Source organism: Schizophyllum commune (assembly GCF_000143185.2).
Source record: "Schizophyllum commune H4-8 unplaced genomic scaffold SCHCOscaffold_15, whole genome shotgun sequence".
NCBI classification, from domain to species: Eukaryota; Fungi; Basidiomycota; class Agaricomycetes; order Agaricales; family Schizophyllaceae; genus Schizophyllum; species Schizophyllum commune.
Genome location: NW_026089552.1, coordinates 367,644 through 385,362, shown reverse-complemented (window position 1 = coordinate 385,362; position 17,719 = coordinate 367,644). Strand labels below are relative to the sequence as shown.

The window sequence follows — 17,719 nt, the reverse complement described above, 5'->3', positions numbered from 1 at the left end:
CGAAGACCGCAACGTCATCCGACTTATCGAAGTTCATTGTCCCATATCATTGCTAACCTCTGCCATCGATTGCTGCGATTCATGCAGCTACATGATGGTACGCCCCCGAATGTTCGTTGCCATCCTTCGCAGCCCGTCGATGACGGTCTCCAGCGCGTACTACAATTATGGCGCGCGTGGTTCGCTCGTCCGCCGGTATGTTCCAGGCGTGTTCTACAATTATAGCCACGGTCGTGAGGTGTTCCTGGCGCTGTCATTGGCCGGTCTGTCTTGTTGCTCTCGTCATCGTCTCGTTCCTCTCATCATCATCTCGTCCCTTGCGGGCCGTCGTGAAGCATCCCTCCCGAGGTCGGTCCGCACGTCCATCTTCAGGCGGCGAGTTCCGTCCCTTCCCACATCCCCATTCGGTATCTGCCGCTCTCGACATTCGAATCCGTTCCGCAGCGTCGGGTGGCGACCCGACGAAGAGGAAGGATCGGCGCCCTCCACGACCGCATCGTCGGGCTCCATCGCGTCTCGCAGATCCTTCCACTACCCTGGATACTTACCCCAGGTCGATTCTCATCAGCCCACGACTTCATACGTATACTGCACTTTCCCCACCCGGCCGACAACAAAGGACGCCTCTCGGGGATGTGCGGTCTACATTTCAGATCCAATATTGTATATGATTAGTTCAGGTCAACAACGGCTACGAGAGTGACTTCCCTAACGCAGCGCCTGCGAGTCTAATGCGAACGCGTTCATCACACGCCCGGCACCACGGAGAATCCATCTGCTTTCCAGCAAGCCACCTTCGTCGGATTGAAGTCCAGTGCAACGGTCATCAGGCGCATCGAGCTCCAGCGCAACGGAAGCCCAATCTCAAGCGCTATCGCGTGCATTGTATCGTGATTTTCAGACCTTGAGGGCGAGGGACTATGCTTCTCTATCTTCTTCCTTCGCACGAGGGAGGACTTCGTTCACAGCATAGCCTTCTCACAGAGGAACAGACAGTCATTGCAAGGGGAATGAATTAATTATGCCGCGTTAGTAGAGTATGGTAAGGTAGCAGTTTGTAGAACATGTAGCACATCAATTCGAGAGAAATTCGACGATACCGTTGACCCCTCCTTTCAACACTCCCTCTATATCGCCTAGCCCTCAGCGCACCGAATTGGCCACGGCCACCCTCAATCCTCCATCGCCTCCAGCACCTGCGCCGCCCTATTGACCGCTTCCTGCGTGAGCGTCTGCGACGCCAAGTTAAATCCCCCATCCGGCTTCTCTTCCAAGCCCGCTGCCTTCAAGCGCCGTTTGTGCACCTTGCTGTTCAAGCAGCTGTGCATATGCCGCTGCACCGACGAGACTCGTGTAAATTCCTTGCCACACGCCATACAAAAAGACTCGTTGTACTCGCCGACGTGCGTGAGGGCGTGCTTGGTCCAGCCGGAGGTGCTGTCGCGGATGTTCGCGAGACACCGGAGATCGGTGTTGTTTTTGTCTGCCTCCCTGCGCTTGATGATCGTAGGATGGTCCTCGGGGAGCTCGAGGAGACAGATATGGAGCGCGGGTTTCTTGGGTTCGCTCTCGGAATCCTTCACGGAACTCTCCTCAATAATGGGGTAGTTGGGGACAAGCTTCCAGCGCGCGTAGCCCTCCTGCGCCAGGCGGTAGAGGACACGGAGGCGCGCGGCGGCTTCGGCGGGGGTAATTTGGCCGGTGCGCCGACGCTTATTGCTTGTGGTGCCGCTGTTGCTATTGGCGCTGGTGGACGCGGAGGTGGTAGCAGGAGAGAGGGAGCGCGCACGCTTGAGACCGTATGAAGAAGTGGTGTTGTGCCGCCTGCGCTTTCGGCCGCGGGGCTTGGTGCACCCACGACGCTGCCTCGTCGTTCGCGGCCGGTACTCGTCGCCCGAGCCGGCTTCGTCCAGCTCGGGGGTGTAATCGTCAACCTCCTCGGGTATGCGTGTATGGACTTCTCGTGGAACATATTCGTCGGGCGCGCCAGAGATGTGATCAACGACCTTGTATGCAGGGATGTCGACCTCGTCAGGAACGTGAACCCCAGCGTCCGAGTGGGAGCCCTGGGAGCAGGCGGAGCCAGAGTCCAAGCCAGACAGGCTGGAGGAGTCATCGCTGGAGGAGCTAGGTGGGTCGAAGGGGCTGCTTCGTGCCCGCGATGCGCTGCGTTCATAGTAGTCACTAGCGCTGTCGTCGGGGCCTTGCTTGCCTTTGGCCGGAGCAGTGAAGCTCAGCCGGAAGGTCTCGTATTCCTCGGTGCCATCGTCAATTTCGCCTTCAGCGTCGGCGTCGTCATCGAGGTCGCCACCACCGTCTTGCGAGGCCTTGTCCTGGTCGCTCGGAGCCACGGCACTGGCGACGCCGTGAGGATCGTCCCAAGCGCCACTCCCCAGAACGGCCAGCCACGGAAAGGATTCGCTGTCGATCGCGCATAGCGAGTCGATGCGAGCGAAGCTGGGGATGCACAGGTCCGCGGTGCTGTCGAGGACGGGGCAGTCGACGCCGTGGCCGAATTTTGGTTCCGTGGGTGGTGGCGTCGACGAGAGAGGCAGCATGCCGAGTCTCATTCTATTCCAGGTCTGAAGAGACAAGGCGTCAGTGGAAGCTCTTCGGAAATGGAGTGTTTACGCACCGCGTTTGAGAAGGGATGAGAGATAATGGGGCGTTGGTTGTATAGGGCGAGCATAGTGCAGGCGATGTTCTGAAGCGCAAACGGCGAGAGGAAATGTAGTCGACGAAGTAAATGAGGTCGATTCAGTGGCGGGCGACGAGTCAGTGGATAAGAAAAGGAGGTGGCTTCGGGCCTATAGATATACCCTCCGACCAAGCAATGATGGTCTATGTTCCTGCATGATAGCGCCGAGGGTTGACATGCCCACTTGCAAAAAGCAACGCGTTTATGACCCGGATATAAGTCAGATGCCTGTTGGAATGTCGCGTTCGTGCGGTTTAGGTTCCGCCCCTTTCACCTCCAGCCTCAGCGTCGATATTCTACTTCGCCGATAGTCCACTCTGGCATAGTCCCCGCCCGCCTATTGAGCCATATTTGGAAGCCGTTGTCGGACTCTGAATACGGAAGCCCTTCGTTAGGCACGCGGCGAGCATTCTTGTGATGTCCCATTGCGCGGGGTCAACAGGCGACCCGACGATCTGGGACCAGTGCGATCGGGCAAAGGGCAGTTGGCGATTTAGGAGAGACCAGTCGGAGATTTCGAGAGACAACAAAGAACAAAAGAGGTCCGCCGCAAATATTGAATGGTGTGCCAAGACCGACGTTTTGTCGTCGCGTCCGGACGCGTCGTGTCACGTCTGGAGCGCTGGTCAGCACACCGCGCTCCTGGTACGAAATGGCTCACCTTCCGATCGACAAGTTTCCGCCATTGTTCCTGCACTGTTTGAATCATCCTGCCGCTTGCTTGAAGACTCGAAACTAAGATACAATGGATCTAGCGCCGTTGAGAGCAATGAGGTTCTGGGCGCCGTAGCGCACACGTCGGATGAGAGCAGAGCGCTGAGGAGACGGCTACACATTCTTATCTGAGGATAGAGGCTCCTACGCGCTCGCTGTGCGCAACTGCGGGGTGTCATAGGGCCATAGACCATCAACGTTCGCTTCGAGAAACGATATTATCCAAAACGGGAAGGAGGGCCCTGCGCGCCCATAAAGACAAATACTGCATAACATTGCTACTACATCCATAAATTTGACGAGGAATTTCCTTCTACCATGTTCAGCAATATAGTGGTCAGTCATGGCGAATGAAGAATATGGATCTAAAAGCGAATAGATTGCATTGCAAGCAGGTATAAGACCGCACCGCTTAGGGTACAGAAAATATAGGGAAAGATACACGTATGTGAATACATAGTCGTGCCGGAGACCGTTCGTCGTTTATTATGCTTCTCTGCGTCTCTCCGCCTTGTCGTCGGATGATGCGCCGCCAGACGAGGACCACCGGAGGCCTCACCGACGACTGCACCACCGACGCTGGACCTTCGCCACCACAGCTGAAACCGCCTTCGCCGCCCCTCGAGAAGATATGGGCTCGCACCCTCCCCCTCACCAGAACTCGTCTATCGGGCGTCCTGCGGCGAAGTCCTCCGCGCAGCCGGCAAGCTGTGAGAACCACCCGCCATCGAAGACGCCACGGGAGCCCCCTGCGTCGAGGGTGTTCTGGCTGCCTGCGTCGACGCCGTTATGGTTGCCGGCATCGAGAGCGATATGGCCACCCCCGGTGCCGAACGCGTCCCGAAAGCTCTGCACCGAGCTCGCGCCGGACGACGAGGAGCTGGACGACGACCGGCTACGCATAAGGTCGGGCATGGCGGATAGATGCGGATGGTACATCGCATCCGGCGGCATAGAAAGCATCGAATCCGGCATGGGAGGCATGCCGTCCGAGTAGGCCACCTCCGACATCGAGTCGGGCAGAGACGGCATGGATGACATGGGGTCCGACAACGACGACATGGAGTCCGTCCAACACTCCGCCGCGCCGCAGCGGCAGGCGCCCGGCGGGCAGGCGCAGCCGAGCCCGTCGAAGTCCATACAGAGGGACAGATTGGGCGCCGAGCGCATACCCGCTACGTTCACGCTGTCCCAGAAGACGCGGTCCTCCGAGGTGAACGTAGGAACTTCGATGCGAGGAAGCGTAGGGGGATATGTGCTATTTGGGGGCTCCGTCGGCGCGTGACCGATCCACTCGCTAGCGACGATGCGAGGGTTCATGTCGATGTCGATGTGGCTGCCCATGTCGGGCGCCGAATCGTACGCCGAGCTCATGCTCTCTGCGCTGCCGTTGTTGGCGGACATATCCAGTAGGCGATTGCTATTGTATCCGTCCGAAACCTGGCAGAACGGCGAAGGCTCGGAGAACCAGGTCGCGAAGTCGTCCGGAAGCGTAGGACTGGGCATTGTGTTGGTAGGCTGTGAGGATGGGTGCCGCTCGCGATGCTCAGACGACGACGGCCTGTCGATCGGCGACGAGTGTCCGTGGTAATGAGCGTGCTGATCGTACGCCCTGCCATACGGGCTGTACTCGTTGGGGTGGGTACGGACACGCGCCGCGTGGGGGATCGACGGGTCATGCGCAGAGTGCAGAACGGAGGGATCGGTGACGAGCATCTCCTGCTCTAGCGCGAGGGAATCGGATAGGAATAGGGGGAATTCGGGGTGTTGGGGGCTAGGTGATGCTTTGATGGCCAGCGCAGGTTTGACGGAAAGAGCGGGCGACGAGCGCAGGGGCTTCGGTACCTTGACCTTCGCCTTCGGCGCGCGCGGGACGCAACAGTCGCATTGTGAGCCGGATTTGCAGCTGCTTTTGACTTCTTCTGTGCCGGGATCAGCAAGGGGGCAGAGGAAACGGCGATCGGTGGATGCACCTCTATGTTCTGGCTCCGCCGAAGTCCTGTCCGCCGCGACCCCGAGAGTAGCCGACGCACCCAACGCTTCCGGCAAGCCATTGGGGAACGCGGGTTGCTCCAGGGCCTTGGACAAACCTGCGATCGAGGCGTCGTCTTGCAGATGAGCCCACCGTATGACCCCCGTTAAGTAGCGAGGCTCACCAGACTTCGCGCAGCCGACTTCGCCTTCCTTCTCGCATACGCACTTCACGTGCACTTGCTTCGTCTTCCGCAGCTCCCGGCAGTGCTCGCACTGCGTAACGGGCCTTCCCTTTCTCTTGATTTCGAACAGCGGGCGATCAGAGTGCTTGCAGGTTGAGGATCGGTGACCCTTGATGCAGGTTCCACTGCGACGATCGGTCAGTCATCGTCCAGCGGGGATGGGGGACGCGATACTCACCAGGCATATTTTATGTTGTTAACGAGGACCTGGGAGCGCGATCGCGGCGATCAGTCATATGCGCAGGGAACTTTCGGAAGGCCCACCATATTTGTAGAGTAACCAACGACGCCAGGCGCTGCGCTAAGCGCGCCCCGCCAGCGACGAGCGCAAGACGTGCTAGGGAACACAGAGCACTAGCACTGATATACTTCTTTGAACGAACATGAGGGGGGAAGGAAGGGGAACGTGGTTATATGTCGCCGGGGTGCGATCCATTTATTTGACGCACAGACCATGGCGAATCCCGGCCATCAGTCAACAGAGCCAAACAGGGATACAGCTCCATCCGGAAGGCCGCCTTCATCTGCGCTCTCTTGCCTCGCTCCACCCGAGCTTCATGCGAACGTTCGAGAGCAGCGCTGGATGGGCCATCGACAACATATGCAGCAGCTGATGTCTATATGCACGGCACTTTCCACCAACGACCGTCCTTGCATCCACCATCGTGCCTCCATGGACCCATCGAAGCCACGGCGTCCTCTTCGTATCGTCTTCGAGCCCAGTATAGCAAGCGTGGCGATAGTCGGGTATTGAAGATGCTCTAAACACATGCTGCACCGTTGCAATGCCAGCGCATCCCGCGAGGCTCTCAAATGGAGATCCTGCCCCGTTCCCGACGCCGATTCTCGAGGCTGCGCAGTCCCGCAACTCCAGTCGAACAAATACGCCAAATAGTGACGCGGATTTCAGACACCTTTTGCACAGCAGGTGTACTTTCGAGTGCCATGACGCGTTGCGTGGAAAAAGCGAACATTCCTGCGAACAAAACGTGGTGTTGACGAGGGAGGGCAGTGCAGGAGACCGGAGAGCCGTAAGGCTGCAATAGACCGTGCTGCTGTCTGCCTCATTAGGTATCCGGGCGTCATGGGTATCATCCGATAGCAGAAGCTATTCACTCACCGGTCATCTAAGAACGACCGTCGTAGGAATGAGAAGCGCGGACTGACGAGCAGCTGCGTTGAGTAAGGGCGCCTTGTCGCAGAAATCGCAGGTGCGGATAGCACGAAGCACGTCTTCCCCTCGAGGTCATCTAGACAAGGCCGCTGCAAGATCCCCGTGTCCTAAGTCCAAGGCCGGAAGACTTGAAGACGTCAAAGACTCCAGGTCGAGGCGGCCGCGCGACAAGGGCGCTTGGCGATATCGGTCGGACGCCTTGCCCGGTAGGCAACCCTGGCGGAGAAGGAGTCGGTCACATAGATGAGATTAAGACCGCGAACTATACACTAGAGCACATGATGAAATCCTGTCAAGCGCCGAGTGAGTACACACCGCTCCATCCACAGCGCGAACACAACTCACCAATCTATGACACGCCAAAGCAGCCTCCATTCCCCACACCTCTCTAGATCCTCTGTCCCTCCGCCGGCACCTTCTCACTCCGTTGGCACCATCTCACTCCACTCGCGCGTCCGCGCCATCTCATAGCTCCGTCGCGATATGCGACCCGAACGCGGCAGTGCTCGCCGCGCCCGACCACTCCTTGAAGGCATTGCCCTCCGCGTTGCCCTCGCCCCAGATGTAGTACACAGCGCGCCGGTGCATGACGAGGACGTGTTGCGGGAGGTACTTGAAGATGGCGGTGAAGATGAGGCTGAAGAGGACGAGGAAGATCGAGGCTGTGGGGAGGGCGCGTGAGTATGATCGACTGAGCGGGTGGGGATGTGTTGAAAGAGTGGACGCAAGGCGAGAGGAGTTCGAGGAGGTGAGAGATGTATGGGTGGTACTGCAGCAAGAGGCGAGAAGAAGGCGTAGAGGGAGGGAGATATGGGGGGAGCTGAGCGGAGAAGTAAGATACGCACTAATGAGAATCTTCTCCCAAGGCTCCAGCATAGAAAAGATGAGCGTCCCCTCCACCCATATTTTCCACCTCCAGAGCATCATAGAGATCCTCGACCGCGTCTGCGGCGGCTGACAGGTCCTGTTGGGCTTCGCATTGGGGTATTCCCGCGGGGTGTACTGGGTGGTGGACATAGTGTGCGGAGGGGCAGCAAGCAAAAGCGTATCGAGGGGAAGAGGGCTTTGAAGGGAGTGAGGGAGTAGCGAGAGAATGACCACTGACTTCGCCGAAGCTGTCGTCGCCGTCGTCTGCAGCGGCCGCGAGACGCGGTCCGATTCCGAACGTGCCAACGTGCACGTGACTGGTAGTGTCACACCTGCGTCACGGTTCATTTTCTGCTTCCTCCCGGTAGTAATTGGGCCTTATTCGAGGTCGGCAACTTCTCCTCTAGCCCTTGGAGTAGGCTTTGTATACATAGTCTCCTTCATAGAAGCAGGCACACATATGTGCCCTTCATCCGACGACATCATCTTATCGGCCCTCGGAATCGGGCAAGGTCGAGCGTCCCATAGAGAAGGGCGATACTGTGCTGATGAGAAGTACAGATCCTGAGAGGTCTATTCCTACGGTGAGTAAATGAAGCTGACTGGCTATGTGGATGGTTGCCGGTCGGTCAGAAGTTGGTGAGTCATGCTAACACCCACGTGCGCTAGCAGCGGCCCGGGCGCTTACAGAGCATCATGCACTTGCTTTACGCCAAACCAATCACCAGAAGATCTTCAGAGGCAACTACGGAAGGCTCTTGACGTGAGCACTCGCCCGTCACCTGTGTGTCGATTACTGTACGCTCTCTTTCGTCCCCCGTCTCAATAGCACGGCTCAATCCGTCGATAGCAGGACTCCCATTCACCCCTTGACGAGTATCAGCAATAGCGGGAACATATAGGTCCTGGTACCTCCCCCTCATCTCCCCTCATCATCAGTCGACAGTGGCTACCGCTCAGAGGCCCGTCACCTGCGCCCGACGCGCTGTCTCTCTCCCGATCAGACATCTCACGCCAACAAGAATCAGCCACCGCATTCCTCCGGGCCGTCCCCACCCCCTCGCGCGCTCCCTAATCCCCACCACAACATCCCCCACGCACCGCCAGCACATACACACCAGCATGTCGCTCTACGCGTCCCAAGGCTTCATCCAGAAGCTCCCGCGCAGCCCGGTCCCGATGCCCTCGTACGTTTGTTGCCATCCGCTCGCGACGTGCGACCGCTGACGGGCTTGCTGCCATCCTTGTATTGCTCCCCGAACACCTTTCCGTCACCCCGTCTGTCCTTCGGCCCCACGCGCCGCGTAACGCCGATGCATACCGCCGACCGTACAAATATTATTCCGCCGCCTTCTCATCGTTCCCTCATCTGCCATCTCATCTCACTCACCTCTACCTCCTATTCCCCGACATTGCTACCACTGACGCACGTCCTGGCGTCGACACACAAATTGCACGAACCTCGCCCGACTTGCTGTGGGCGCATATTCTTCGCGATCATCACTCGTATACCGCCTTGAACCATGTCTACAACGTCTACGATCACCGTTACTGCGCTACCCAGGCCAGCCCCTCATGCCGGTGCGTACCCCCCTACCATCCTCGATCATCCCCCCGCTGATACCGTTTTCGCAGGCCATCATGAACCCGACCCCGTCCTTGTCCTCCCTGCTCAACCCCCCATCCTCTCCGCGATCGAGCGCTCCAAGCAGCTCGCCGCGCACAGTGCCGTCGACGAGTTCGTCACCCCGAACATGAAGGTGCGTGTCGATCATTCCAGCCCTCTCCGCGCCTTCCCCGCGATCATCTCATTCGCCAGCAAGCGATGTCGTCATAGCTTGCGCCCCTTCCCCACTTGCCCGTCCCATGCCCGTCTGTCAATCTCCCCGCCTCCCTCGCGCATCCCCTCCCGACCCACCAAGCTCACGCTAGCCCTTCTCAGATAATCGGCATTGGCTCCGGGTCCACTGTCCCCTACGTCGTCGAGCGTATCGTAGCGCAAGGCGCGGAGGCGAACCGGGACCGCATCTTCGTGCCGACAGGCTTCCAGAGCAAGGCGCTCATTTTGAACTCGAAGCTGAACCTGGGCGACGTGGAGCAGTTCGGGGATATTGATGTGACGATTGACGGCGCGGATGAGGTGAGTCGGGAATAGCTGGCCTATGAGTGGTTAGCGGGAATGCTTGTGCGCTGGCCAGCGGAGCGTACTGCCGTATTGTATGCGGACAAGTGACTGACGGATGACTGGCTCTAGGTTGACAGCATCGAGCGCGGGTTGAACTGCATCAAGGGCGGTGGTGCATGCCAGCTGCGCGAGAAGGTGCTCGCGGAGGCCGCCAAGACATGGGTCGTCGTCGCCGACTACCGCAAGAACTCAGACGTCCTCGGCACGAACGTATGTGTGGGCTGCCGACGCCTATCCTAGTTGTTGTTGCTACTAATACTATCGCTACTCCAACCAACGTTCGTCGACCTCGCGCTAACACACCCGCAGTTCAAGCCAGGCGTACCGATCGAGGTGGTGCCGTTCGCCTACCTGCAGGTGTTGAGCCGACTACATCACATGGGCTCGCCGGACGCGAAGCTCCGGATGGCAGTGGCGAAGGGTGCGTCGTAGGCGGCGTTAGGTGGTAGGGGTGAAGGCTGACTGGCACGCTTTCCAGCCGGCCCGGTGGTCTCCGACAATGGCATGTTCATCATCGACGCGCCCTTCCCGCCCGAAAAGCTTGAGGATCCAGCGAAGGTGAGGGTTTCGTGATTCTGCGGTCTGCGACGCAGACTGCGCATGAAGAAAAGGCTCGTACATGTGGTATCAGGACTGACAATCGCTCCCAGCTCCTGCATGAAATCAAGCTCATCACCGGCGTCGTCGAGGTCGGCCTCTTCTGCAAGATGGCGCGAGCGTGTTACTTCGGCAATGAGGTGCGTACCATGTCGAACGTGCAAATGGGCTCGTTGACTCACTGACTGTCCGGTACAGGACGGCACGGTCACCGTCAAGTGGAACGATGGGCGTGTGCAGAAGATTGACGCCGACAGGACTCCTTGAGCCGTCCTCGTCGTTCGCGCAATCTTGACCGTCGGCCATGAGGCCACCTTAGGCTCAGGCTCATGATCGCCAGCGAAACAAATGACCTAGGCGTCGTCGCTTTCCCAAGCGCCGTCTCCCCCAGTAGACCCAAGACGAAGCACTGTTCCAAATGTACCATACGGAAGTACACTGTCTACTAATCCCTACATGCTAGCAATAGTAACTTATTTGAAGCAATGTCTGACCGGATAAGCCGCATCCACTGCGCGGAATTGACGGCGTTTACGAGGTGGGCTGGATGGTGCGAGTTCCCTCGGCAATCGTAGCGTCGCGGTGAGCTGGGGAGCGTACTGTACACTGACACAGAAGGGCAGTGGACCGAATCTGTCCTCACTGAGGTTGATTTTGCGGATAGATTCTTGTACCCAAGCAGCGACTTGCGGTCTATAATAGAGCGCGAGGGAGAACTTGTTTGTCGACAAGAACGGCCATAAAAGCAGAAATAGCACGTGGGCACTCGGATCGGCAGCTTCGGCGACTGCCGACGCTCGGCTCTTTCATCTCTTTCAGGCGCCCCACACCGGCACTCGCTGTCCGCATGTTTTCAGCGAGGCGGCGACCAGGTCTTCATACTTGCTCGGCTACACTTGACAACCTTTGCTCTCGCAGCTACGACAAGTTACAAAGGACATCCGCGATTGATTAACCATGACAACGACAGAGGCCACGTCCATAACGGGCATCTCTTGTAAAAGACTATCTATCTATTGGTCCTGACTCGCAGGTATAAAACGAGATGGAAAGCATGGGAGGTCTATTCAGAACCACCACATCCTCAGCTACGAGCGACTGCAGACTCAACAGACGCCGACGAAGACGCCAAGAAACCAACTCGATAGACACCCGCAATGTCGCCGAAGTCCGCGCCCACTTCGTGGAACCTCTATCTCGCATACTATCTAGTGGATGACCTCCGCGTCGCACTGCTGCTCGTACCACCCAAGCCCTCTTCCGGCTGTACGGCGTACCGCTGGCAGATCAACCGCGACTCGTACATCCCGACTGTCTGGCATAAGCACTTCGAGAAGACTGGCGATGCTGGCGACGTACTCAGCCTGCACTTCGTGGCACAGGTGCCGCCGGAGAAGCACGCTGCGCTGTACAATGTCCTCGTGAAGGACCTCTGCGTCGCCAGTGCGTATAACCGCCGAGATTGTGAGGACTATGGCCCGAGAGTTTGGGCAGTGGACGCGTTGGATGTAAGTACGATGATCCTCGTATATGGTCGGGTCTCTGACAAGTCTTTTCAGGCACTGGCGAAGGCGAGCATCATTACTGTCCGCGGCCTGAGCGAGGCGACGGAACCAGACCTTCGCAGACAACTGCTCGCAAGCCTGGTCGACTATGGCTTCGAGTCATGCCAGCATAGTGGTCGACACGACGCGAACCTGCTTCCGTCACGGAAGACTCTGGAGGATGAGTCGCAAAATTCTACTACCGAGAGGTCGCGCTCGCCATTCCGCATCATCCGCGACGCCGTACGGGTCCGGTCGCGCACGCCGCGCACGCTCTGTCGATCCCCAGACTCGCCAGCATTCGACCGGTTTGCGTCGGTATAATGCTACAGCCATACAGTGTATAATTTATTGTGGAGCTTTGACCAATTCAATGCGGGCTGAACAGTGTTGAGGTTCAATAGCAGCGACTCTCCCTGGTGAAGAGGTTGACAGAGTGACCATTCCGTGGTTACTGCCGCGATTTGCCGAGTTTCCCAACTCGAACTTGACTTGAGACCTGACCCTTCATCTACCGCTGTGCGTCTCGCAAGTCTTTGGTGTAAAATAGATCGACTTTCGACGAACTACGCGTCTCTGACGTTGAGGTGAACGACAGGTTAGCCGGACAACTGTACTTCCGTGGCCTAACGCTGCAGCATGTGTCGCTTCTGGACGAGCTCTGCATGCTTTCGGGCGTTTCCCAAGCACGTATTCTTTTTTTTTTTCCTCTTGCGTCTCAGAAAAAATCCAGAAAATACGCAGATCTCTCGATTGTATTGCTTGTAATTGTAGCTCGTTGAAGGAACCCTCTGAATGCCATATGTGATTCGTAGCAGCGCCCGACCTGAACGCGTTGAGTTCTTCGTGAGGTTGCCCCGGAAAAGGTGGCTTGGTTCGACTCTTCGTCATTGGAGTCTGGAGTTGGAGGCAGTTGCCGCTGCGACGGGAAGAGGTAATGCATTCGAGCAGGGCTGATCGCGCATACTGAGAAAGCAGGGGTATCATTATAGATACTGATTAGTATACAGCGACGCGACCTTTTCGTTGGAAAGCGAAGACAGCGACATAGCAGATAAACATACAGGGAGGGACAAGAGTTCGGTGCCAGTAGATTTAGCGAAAGGACACAGCAAGCGTCCGAGGAGTAGACCGTGCTTCCCGGATGGAGATAACTTGCAAGTCGGAAGAGCCTACATTGACGCCTTGATGCTGCTGAGCCGCACGACAAGAGGGAGGAGGGAGACGTTTTCGCTGGACGCGTAGAACTGCACGCAGTCGAGATGAATCTGTAGATACATGCATCAGTACCATCCCGATATTGAGCAGCTACTGCAGACGAACCTTGAACCTATGCGGATTGTCAGCGAACGTTCGATTCTCAGGCAACGAAGCGCGTACCAGTGATTGAAGTTTGTCTCAAACTTGTTCAAGAAATCCAACCGCTTCGCCATCCCGGGGTCATCCTCGTTCGCATCAGCGGCGGCGATCGCCTGGTTGACGGACTTGGAGAACGATGCGGAGTACAACGCGAACGTCGAGCACGTTGTCAACAGTCTCGAGTAGGCCTGGGAACAGCTTCGTCAGCATTTCGCCTTCCCCCTACTTCCCCAAACCACTCACCTTCAACAACTTCGAGCTCGTCAACATGCACTCCTTCAAGCACGTATCCAAGAAATCGACATGGTCCCTCAACAGCTGGTCCACCGTCTGCACCTTCTCCAACTTGCGCTCCAGCTCCCGCCAGTTCGGCTCGAGCACTTCGAACGTCGCGAACGCGAGGATCTGCTGCACAAACGATAGCATGCGTGCGCGGAGGAGGAACACGCGCGAGCGCCAGCGCTCGAACTCCGGGTGCGAGGGCACGGCGCGGCGCCAGGGCGCGGCCTTCTGCTCGATCCACATGGCGGAGAGCGACTGCTCGACGTGCTTGAGGTGGAGGAGGAAGCGGAAGAGGAGCTGATAGCGGAGGATGGTCTTGCGAGAGATGACGAGGGAGAGCGGGAACTTGACGGTGTAATCGAGGGTGAGGGCGTCGATGGCTGGAGAGTAACGCGTCAGCAGATCAGTCGAAGGCTCGGTGTGCAAAGGTACTCACCCAACATTGGCTTCTCATCTTTCTTATCCTTCCGCGCACTACCGCCCCCATGGTCATCAACCATATGATGTCCATTCGCCTCATACTCGTCACCTCCACCGGCCAAGCCGCCCACCCCGCTAACACTCACGACCTTAATCAGCCACTCGTAGAGCCCGCTACCCGCCATTGTCACCCGCACGTCCTCCCGATACGCAGCGTCCTCGCCCTGCATGTCCGTGTTCAGCGCTAGATCGAGCAGGCTTTGCAACTTGACGATGCTCGCTGACTTCGCTGACTTGCGCAGCTCGGTGTGCGCGAGGTCGAGGAGGTGAGTGAGGAAGGTGGACTGCGCGAGGAAGAAGAAGCGCTTGAGGGAGCGGAGGCGGGGGATGAGGGCCTGGTCTCGGATGAGGAGTTGGAGGAGGGTGCGGTTGGCGTGGGTGTAGGCGGCATCGAGGAAGGCGTATAGTCTACGACGGTAAGGTCAGTGCACGGTGGGCAAGAAGAATGAGCGGACGCACTGGTCATCGTCCATGGCGAGGTCGTCTTCGTTGGTCTGCGCAGGATCCTGGGTGATCTCGATGCCGCACTCGCGGATGACGTTCAGGTATTTTCCAGCGAGCAGAATCTTGTGCTTCCAGCGGTCGAGTGCGGGTGGTATGCACGCGCCGCCAGGCATCCGGCCTGTCATTGGTCGCGGTGGAGGTATACCAGCATGTTGACGCTTCGCTCCAGATACTGTTGACCCATCACGAAGCTGAAGCGAAGTTAGGATCTTTTGACGCCCAACGCGAACTGATGGTACTCACCGTATACCGTCGCTCCCAGTATTCGTCAGTGTAGTCCATCTCGAGTATTCCGCGGTTGATGAATCTGCTCTCCTTGACCAGGAACTCTTCATACGGATCGTCGAGGCGTCCAGTTCGGATCCATACGCGAAGCATCGTCACGTATGGTCGCCCAGCATCCCTCAGGAGTGTTCCATACACAACGGTCGCAGTCGGGTCGCCGCTCATCGCTTGCATTCGGTCGTGCAATATGCTCAACACTTCCCCACCCTTGACCAATATATCCTCGTCGCCAGTCCCTGCAACCGCTTCCGACAACACGGCCTTCAGCTTCGCGCCACCCATCCCGAGCGCCTCATCGCGTGCAGCGAGCTCAGCGTCGGCAGAGTCCTCCGACGAGCCCGAAGAAGAGTAGTCCGGTGGCGCGTTATCCGCCGCGCCGAGCTCGAGGATGAGGTGGTAGATGAGCGAGAGCGTGTGCACGGTCGGGTGCACGTAGAACCAAAGTTTCTGTAGCGAAAACTGCGGCGAGGTATTGAACGCGTGTTCTAGCTGCGAGAGGAGCGTCTGGTAGTCCTTGAGCATACCACGGATCGACGCGCACAAGGCATGGTTGACGAGCCCATAGTCGAGCACGCTCCGCTGCTCGATGAACGCGGTGATCGCGGTATAGTATGTGCCGAGGGGGAGAATGCGCTCGACGAGATCGCGCAGGGATGCGTCGAGGGAGGGCGAGGGCACGAAGCGAATGCCCTGCAGCGGGTCGTCGTCTTCGGGGCTGTAATCTGGGTGGTGGGTGATGTGCGTGCCTTCGATGCCCTGAGAGTGGGATCAGACGCGTCATTATCGTAGAAGAGGTGGCGCACCATGAGTACGTAGAGCAGGTCCTCCAGGATCATCGCCTCCTGGATCTCGATCGGTACGTGGTCCAGCGCTTCCTGGCGCGCCTTCCCCTTCCCGATCGCAGACGCGACGCCCGACGTGACGCGTGAGTTGAGGGGTGCCCTCACAAAGGAAGTCTCTTCAATGAAAGAGGGTTCATGATGATCTATCGACGCGTCAGTTTGGTGCGACGCGTGTCTGCAGTTCGCAGCGTACTTCGGGTATGGTGCCGGCCGCTGTCTCGCGATGCGTACGCGTGGCCGTTCGATGTCTCCGGTATATCTTCGTACTGTTGGCGGTGTCTTCTTACTGAGGCTATCGTTCCCGAGACCTGGTAGGTTTATGAGCTGGAAACGAGCACGCGCACCCGCTACGCACCTTGTTGTATTCCTTCGTGGATAAGGTCAGGTTATTCCTCCGCGGACGCGCTGACGGCGTAAAAGGTCGCTCCATATTCGTAGATAGATATGTCGCGTCCTGCAATCACAACAGATAGTGGTATGGTGTGTCTATATCCGAAGTTCCCGATGCGCGATGGCGGTCGAGGAGAACAATGGACGTCACGTCACGGTCACTGAACGCGGAATAGGGAAATTTGAATTGTCCTTGGATTTTCCGCTCCGTCCTCTCTCCGGGTCTGACCTTCTCGTCGTACGGACCCCGGCCACGATGCGCGACGTCGGCGTGTACAATGTCAAGCGGGCACTCCCGCGTATGGTGTGTCTCAATGCCAGTCGAACTACGGAGGCATGCTGAACTTCAGGACAGAGCTGGGCGCCGGAGAACCTATACAACCTCTGGCAAAGGACACACCCCGACGGCCCGAAGCGCATCGAAATCTCCTTCAACCAGTCCTCGAGAACACTCTTCCAGCAGCGCTGGGTATCCAAACGATGCGCGCGCGCGTACCACGGCGACCACATTAAGGAGACTATCTTCAAGCGCTGGTATCTCCCCGCCACCATCCCCGACCCTCGCCCGCGCCGTCTCGTCCTCGACGATAAGGCAAACTTGGAAGAGTTTGCTCAGCGCCGGAAGAAGGAGAAGGAGTACGAGGCGGAGGAGGAGGCGAAAGGCCTGCCGCCCGTCACGAGCTTGATGTTCGCGGACGTCGAGCGCCGAATTGACGTCCTCATCTTCCGCTCTTGTCTCGCGCCGAGCGTGTATGAGGCTCGCCGCCTCGTCGTGCACGGGAAGGTCAAGCTGAATGGGAAACAGGTGCGTCGTGACGCGCTCGTATTTCACCAACCTTTTCTTAAATCATCCCCTCAGCACCAAAATGCCAACACGCGCCTCGCGCCGGGCGACATGGTCACCGTCGACCCCGCGCACATCAAGTTCCTTCGCAAGCCGCCATTGCGCGCGGGCTGGGCGGACATCACGAAGCAGCTCATGGACAAGGGCTCGCCGAAGGCGCTCACGCCCTTTTACCTCCCGCCTTATGCCGCACCGTGGCTGTTCGTCCCCGCATACCTCGAGACGTCGTTCGCGGCGTGCTCGTTCATCTACGTCCGCCACCCCACCGCGCGGCCCGGGTACTCGGAGATCCCCACTCCGTACGCAGCGGACGGCGACGTGATGCGCTTCACCTGGGAGTGGTACGCCAAGCGTCGGTCGCGGATTCGGTCGAAGAGCCAGATGGCGCGTCGCCCCGAGGACCGCGCGCTGGCGCTGCTGGAGGACGAGGGGCTCGTCATTCAGGGTCGCAAGCAGTACAAGCGCCAGCTCGAGCGCCGGAAGCGGGAGAAGGTGCTGCTGCAGAACAACGGGATATGGAACTAGATTTACGCACCTTGCTAATGGTCATCACTCCGCTCCATCTCTCATGGTTCTGGTCTGTGGTTGATGTCTATCTTGAGGGGAATGCTGCGGTGGCTGGGCTTCCTATCATTGGAAGAGCTGAGACCGTTGTCGATTGCGCTAAGCGGCGAGCAACCGGGGGACACACGTAAACGGTGAGCATCTCGAGGGGAGAGGGATGATCACAGGCACAAG

General features: G+C 58.1%; 8 protein-coding genes across 8 annotated transcripts; 3 read left to right on the top strand and 5 right to left on the bottom strand.

Moving 5' to 3' along the window:
* Positions 1–1,172: 1,172 nt before the first annotated feature.
* SCHCODRAFT_02603446 (uncharacterized protein) lies at positions 1,173–2,689 on the bottom strand (the record flags this gene model as incomplete). The annotated part of the gene is made up of 2 exons (XM_003026658.1): positions 1,173–2,582; positions 2,636–2,689. The coding sequence occupies 2 exons, from the start codon at positions 2,687–2,689 to the stop codon at positions 1,173–1,175; spliced, it is 1,464 nt and encodes a 487-aa protein (XP_003026704.1).
* A 380-nt stretch (positions 2,690–3,069) lies between these two features.
* SCHCODRAFT_02643963 (uncharacterized protein) lies at positions 3,070–3,578 on the bottom strand. The gene is made up of 2 exons (XM_050346366.1): positions 3,360–3,578; positions 3,070–3,312 (listed from the first exon to the last, which is right to left on the bottom strand). Exons 1-2 carry the CDS (start codon positions 3,532–3,534, stop codon positions 3,134–3,136), a joined length of 354 nt encoding a protein of 117 aa, XP_050197270.1. The 5' UTR covers positions 3,535–3,578; the 3' UTR covers positions 3,070–3,133.
* A 73-nt stretch (positions 3,579–3,651) lies between these two features.
* On the bottom strand, positions 3,652–6,034 carry SCHCODRAFT_02643959 (uncharacterized protein). Its single transcript, XM_050346365.1, has 5 exons — positions 5,893–6,034; positions 5,807–5,835; positions 5,569–5,753; positions 5,386–5,502; positions 3,652–5,334 (listed from the first exon to the last, which is right to left on the bottom strand). The coding sequence occupies exons 1-5, from the start codon at positions 5,893–5,895 to the stop codon at positions 4,064–4,066; spliced, it is 1,605 nt and encodes a 534-aa protein (XP_050197269.1). The 5' UTR covers positions 5,896–6,034; the 3' UTR covers positions 3,652–4,063.
* Positions 6,035–7,029: 995 nt separating this feature from the next.
* SCHCODRAFT_01163716 (uncharacterized protein) lies at positions 7,030–7,928 on the bottom strand. The gene is made up of 3 exons (XM_003026656.2): positions 7,648–7,928; positions 7,148–7,464; positions 7,030–7,091 (listed from the first exon to the last, which is right to left on the bottom strand). The coding sequence occupies exons 1-2, from the start codon at positions 7,817–7,819 to the stop codon at positions 7,268–7,270; spliced, it is 369 nt and encodes a 122-aa protein (XP_003026702.2). The 5' UTR covers positions 7,820–7,928; the 3' UTR covers positions 7,030–7,091; positions 7,148–7,267.
* A 475-nt stretch (positions 7,929–8,403) lies between these two features.
* On the top strand, positions 8,404–10,937 carry SCHCODRAFT_02643944 (ribose 5-phosphate isomerase). The gene is made up of 10 exons (XM_003026756.2): positions 8,404–8,467; positions 8,520–8,856; positions 9,234–9,250; positions 9,305–9,429; positions 9,612–9,809; positions 9,924–10,064; positions 10,164–10,275; positions 10,333–10,412; positions 10,505–10,591; positions 10,650–10,937. The coding sequence occupies exons 2-10, from the start codon at positions 8,792–8,794 to the stop codon at positions 10,716–10,718; spliced, it is 894 nt and encodes a 297-aa protein (XP_003026802.1). The 5' UTR covers positions 8,404–8,467; positions 8,520–8,791; the 3' UTR covers positions 10,719–10,937.
* A 408-nt stretch (positions 10,938–11,345) lies between these two features.
* SCHCODRAFT_02753501 (uncharacterized protein) lies at positions 11,346–12,393 on the top strand. The gene is made up of 2 exons (XM_003026755.2): positions 11,346–11,959; positions 12,011–12,393. Exons 1-2 carry the CDS (start codon positions 11,609–11,611, stop codon positions 12,317–12,319), a joined length of 660 nt encoding a protein of 219 aa, XP_003026801.1. The 5' UTR covers positions 11,346–11,608; the 3' UTR covers positions 12,320–12,393.
* A 375-nt stretch (positions 12,394–12,768) lies between these two features.
* Positions 12,769–16,549, bottom strand: SCHCODRAFT_02681692 (uncharacterized protein). Its single transcript, XM_003026655.2, has 9 exons — positions 16,103–16,549; positions 15,941–16,055; positions 15,709–15,890; positions 14,864–15,661; positions 14,576–14,811; positions 14,073–14,524; positions 13,598–14,016; positions 13,369–13,542; positions 12,769–13,263 (listed from the first exon to the last, which is right to left on the bottom strand). The coding sequence occupies exons 1-9, from the start codon at positions 16,175–16,177 to the stop codon at positions 13,168–13,170; spliced, it is 2,547 nt and encodes an 848-aa protein (XP_003026701.1). The 5' UTR covers positions 16,178–16,549; the 3' UTR covers positions 12,769–13,167.
* SCHCODRAFT_02643938 (alpha-L RNA-binding motif-containing protein) lies at positions 16,345–17,645 on the top strand. The gene is made up of 3 exons (XM_003026754.2): positions 16,345–16,441; positions 16,493–16,942; positions 16,997–17,645. The coding sequence occupies exons 1-3, from the start codon at positions 16,394–16,396 to the stop codon at positions 17,504–17,506; spliced, it is 1,008 nt and encodes a 335-aa protein (XP_003026800.1). The 5' UTR covers positions 16,345–16,393; the 3' UTR covers positions 17,507–17,645.
* The last annotated feature ends 74 nt before the right edge of the window (positions 17,646–17,719 follow it).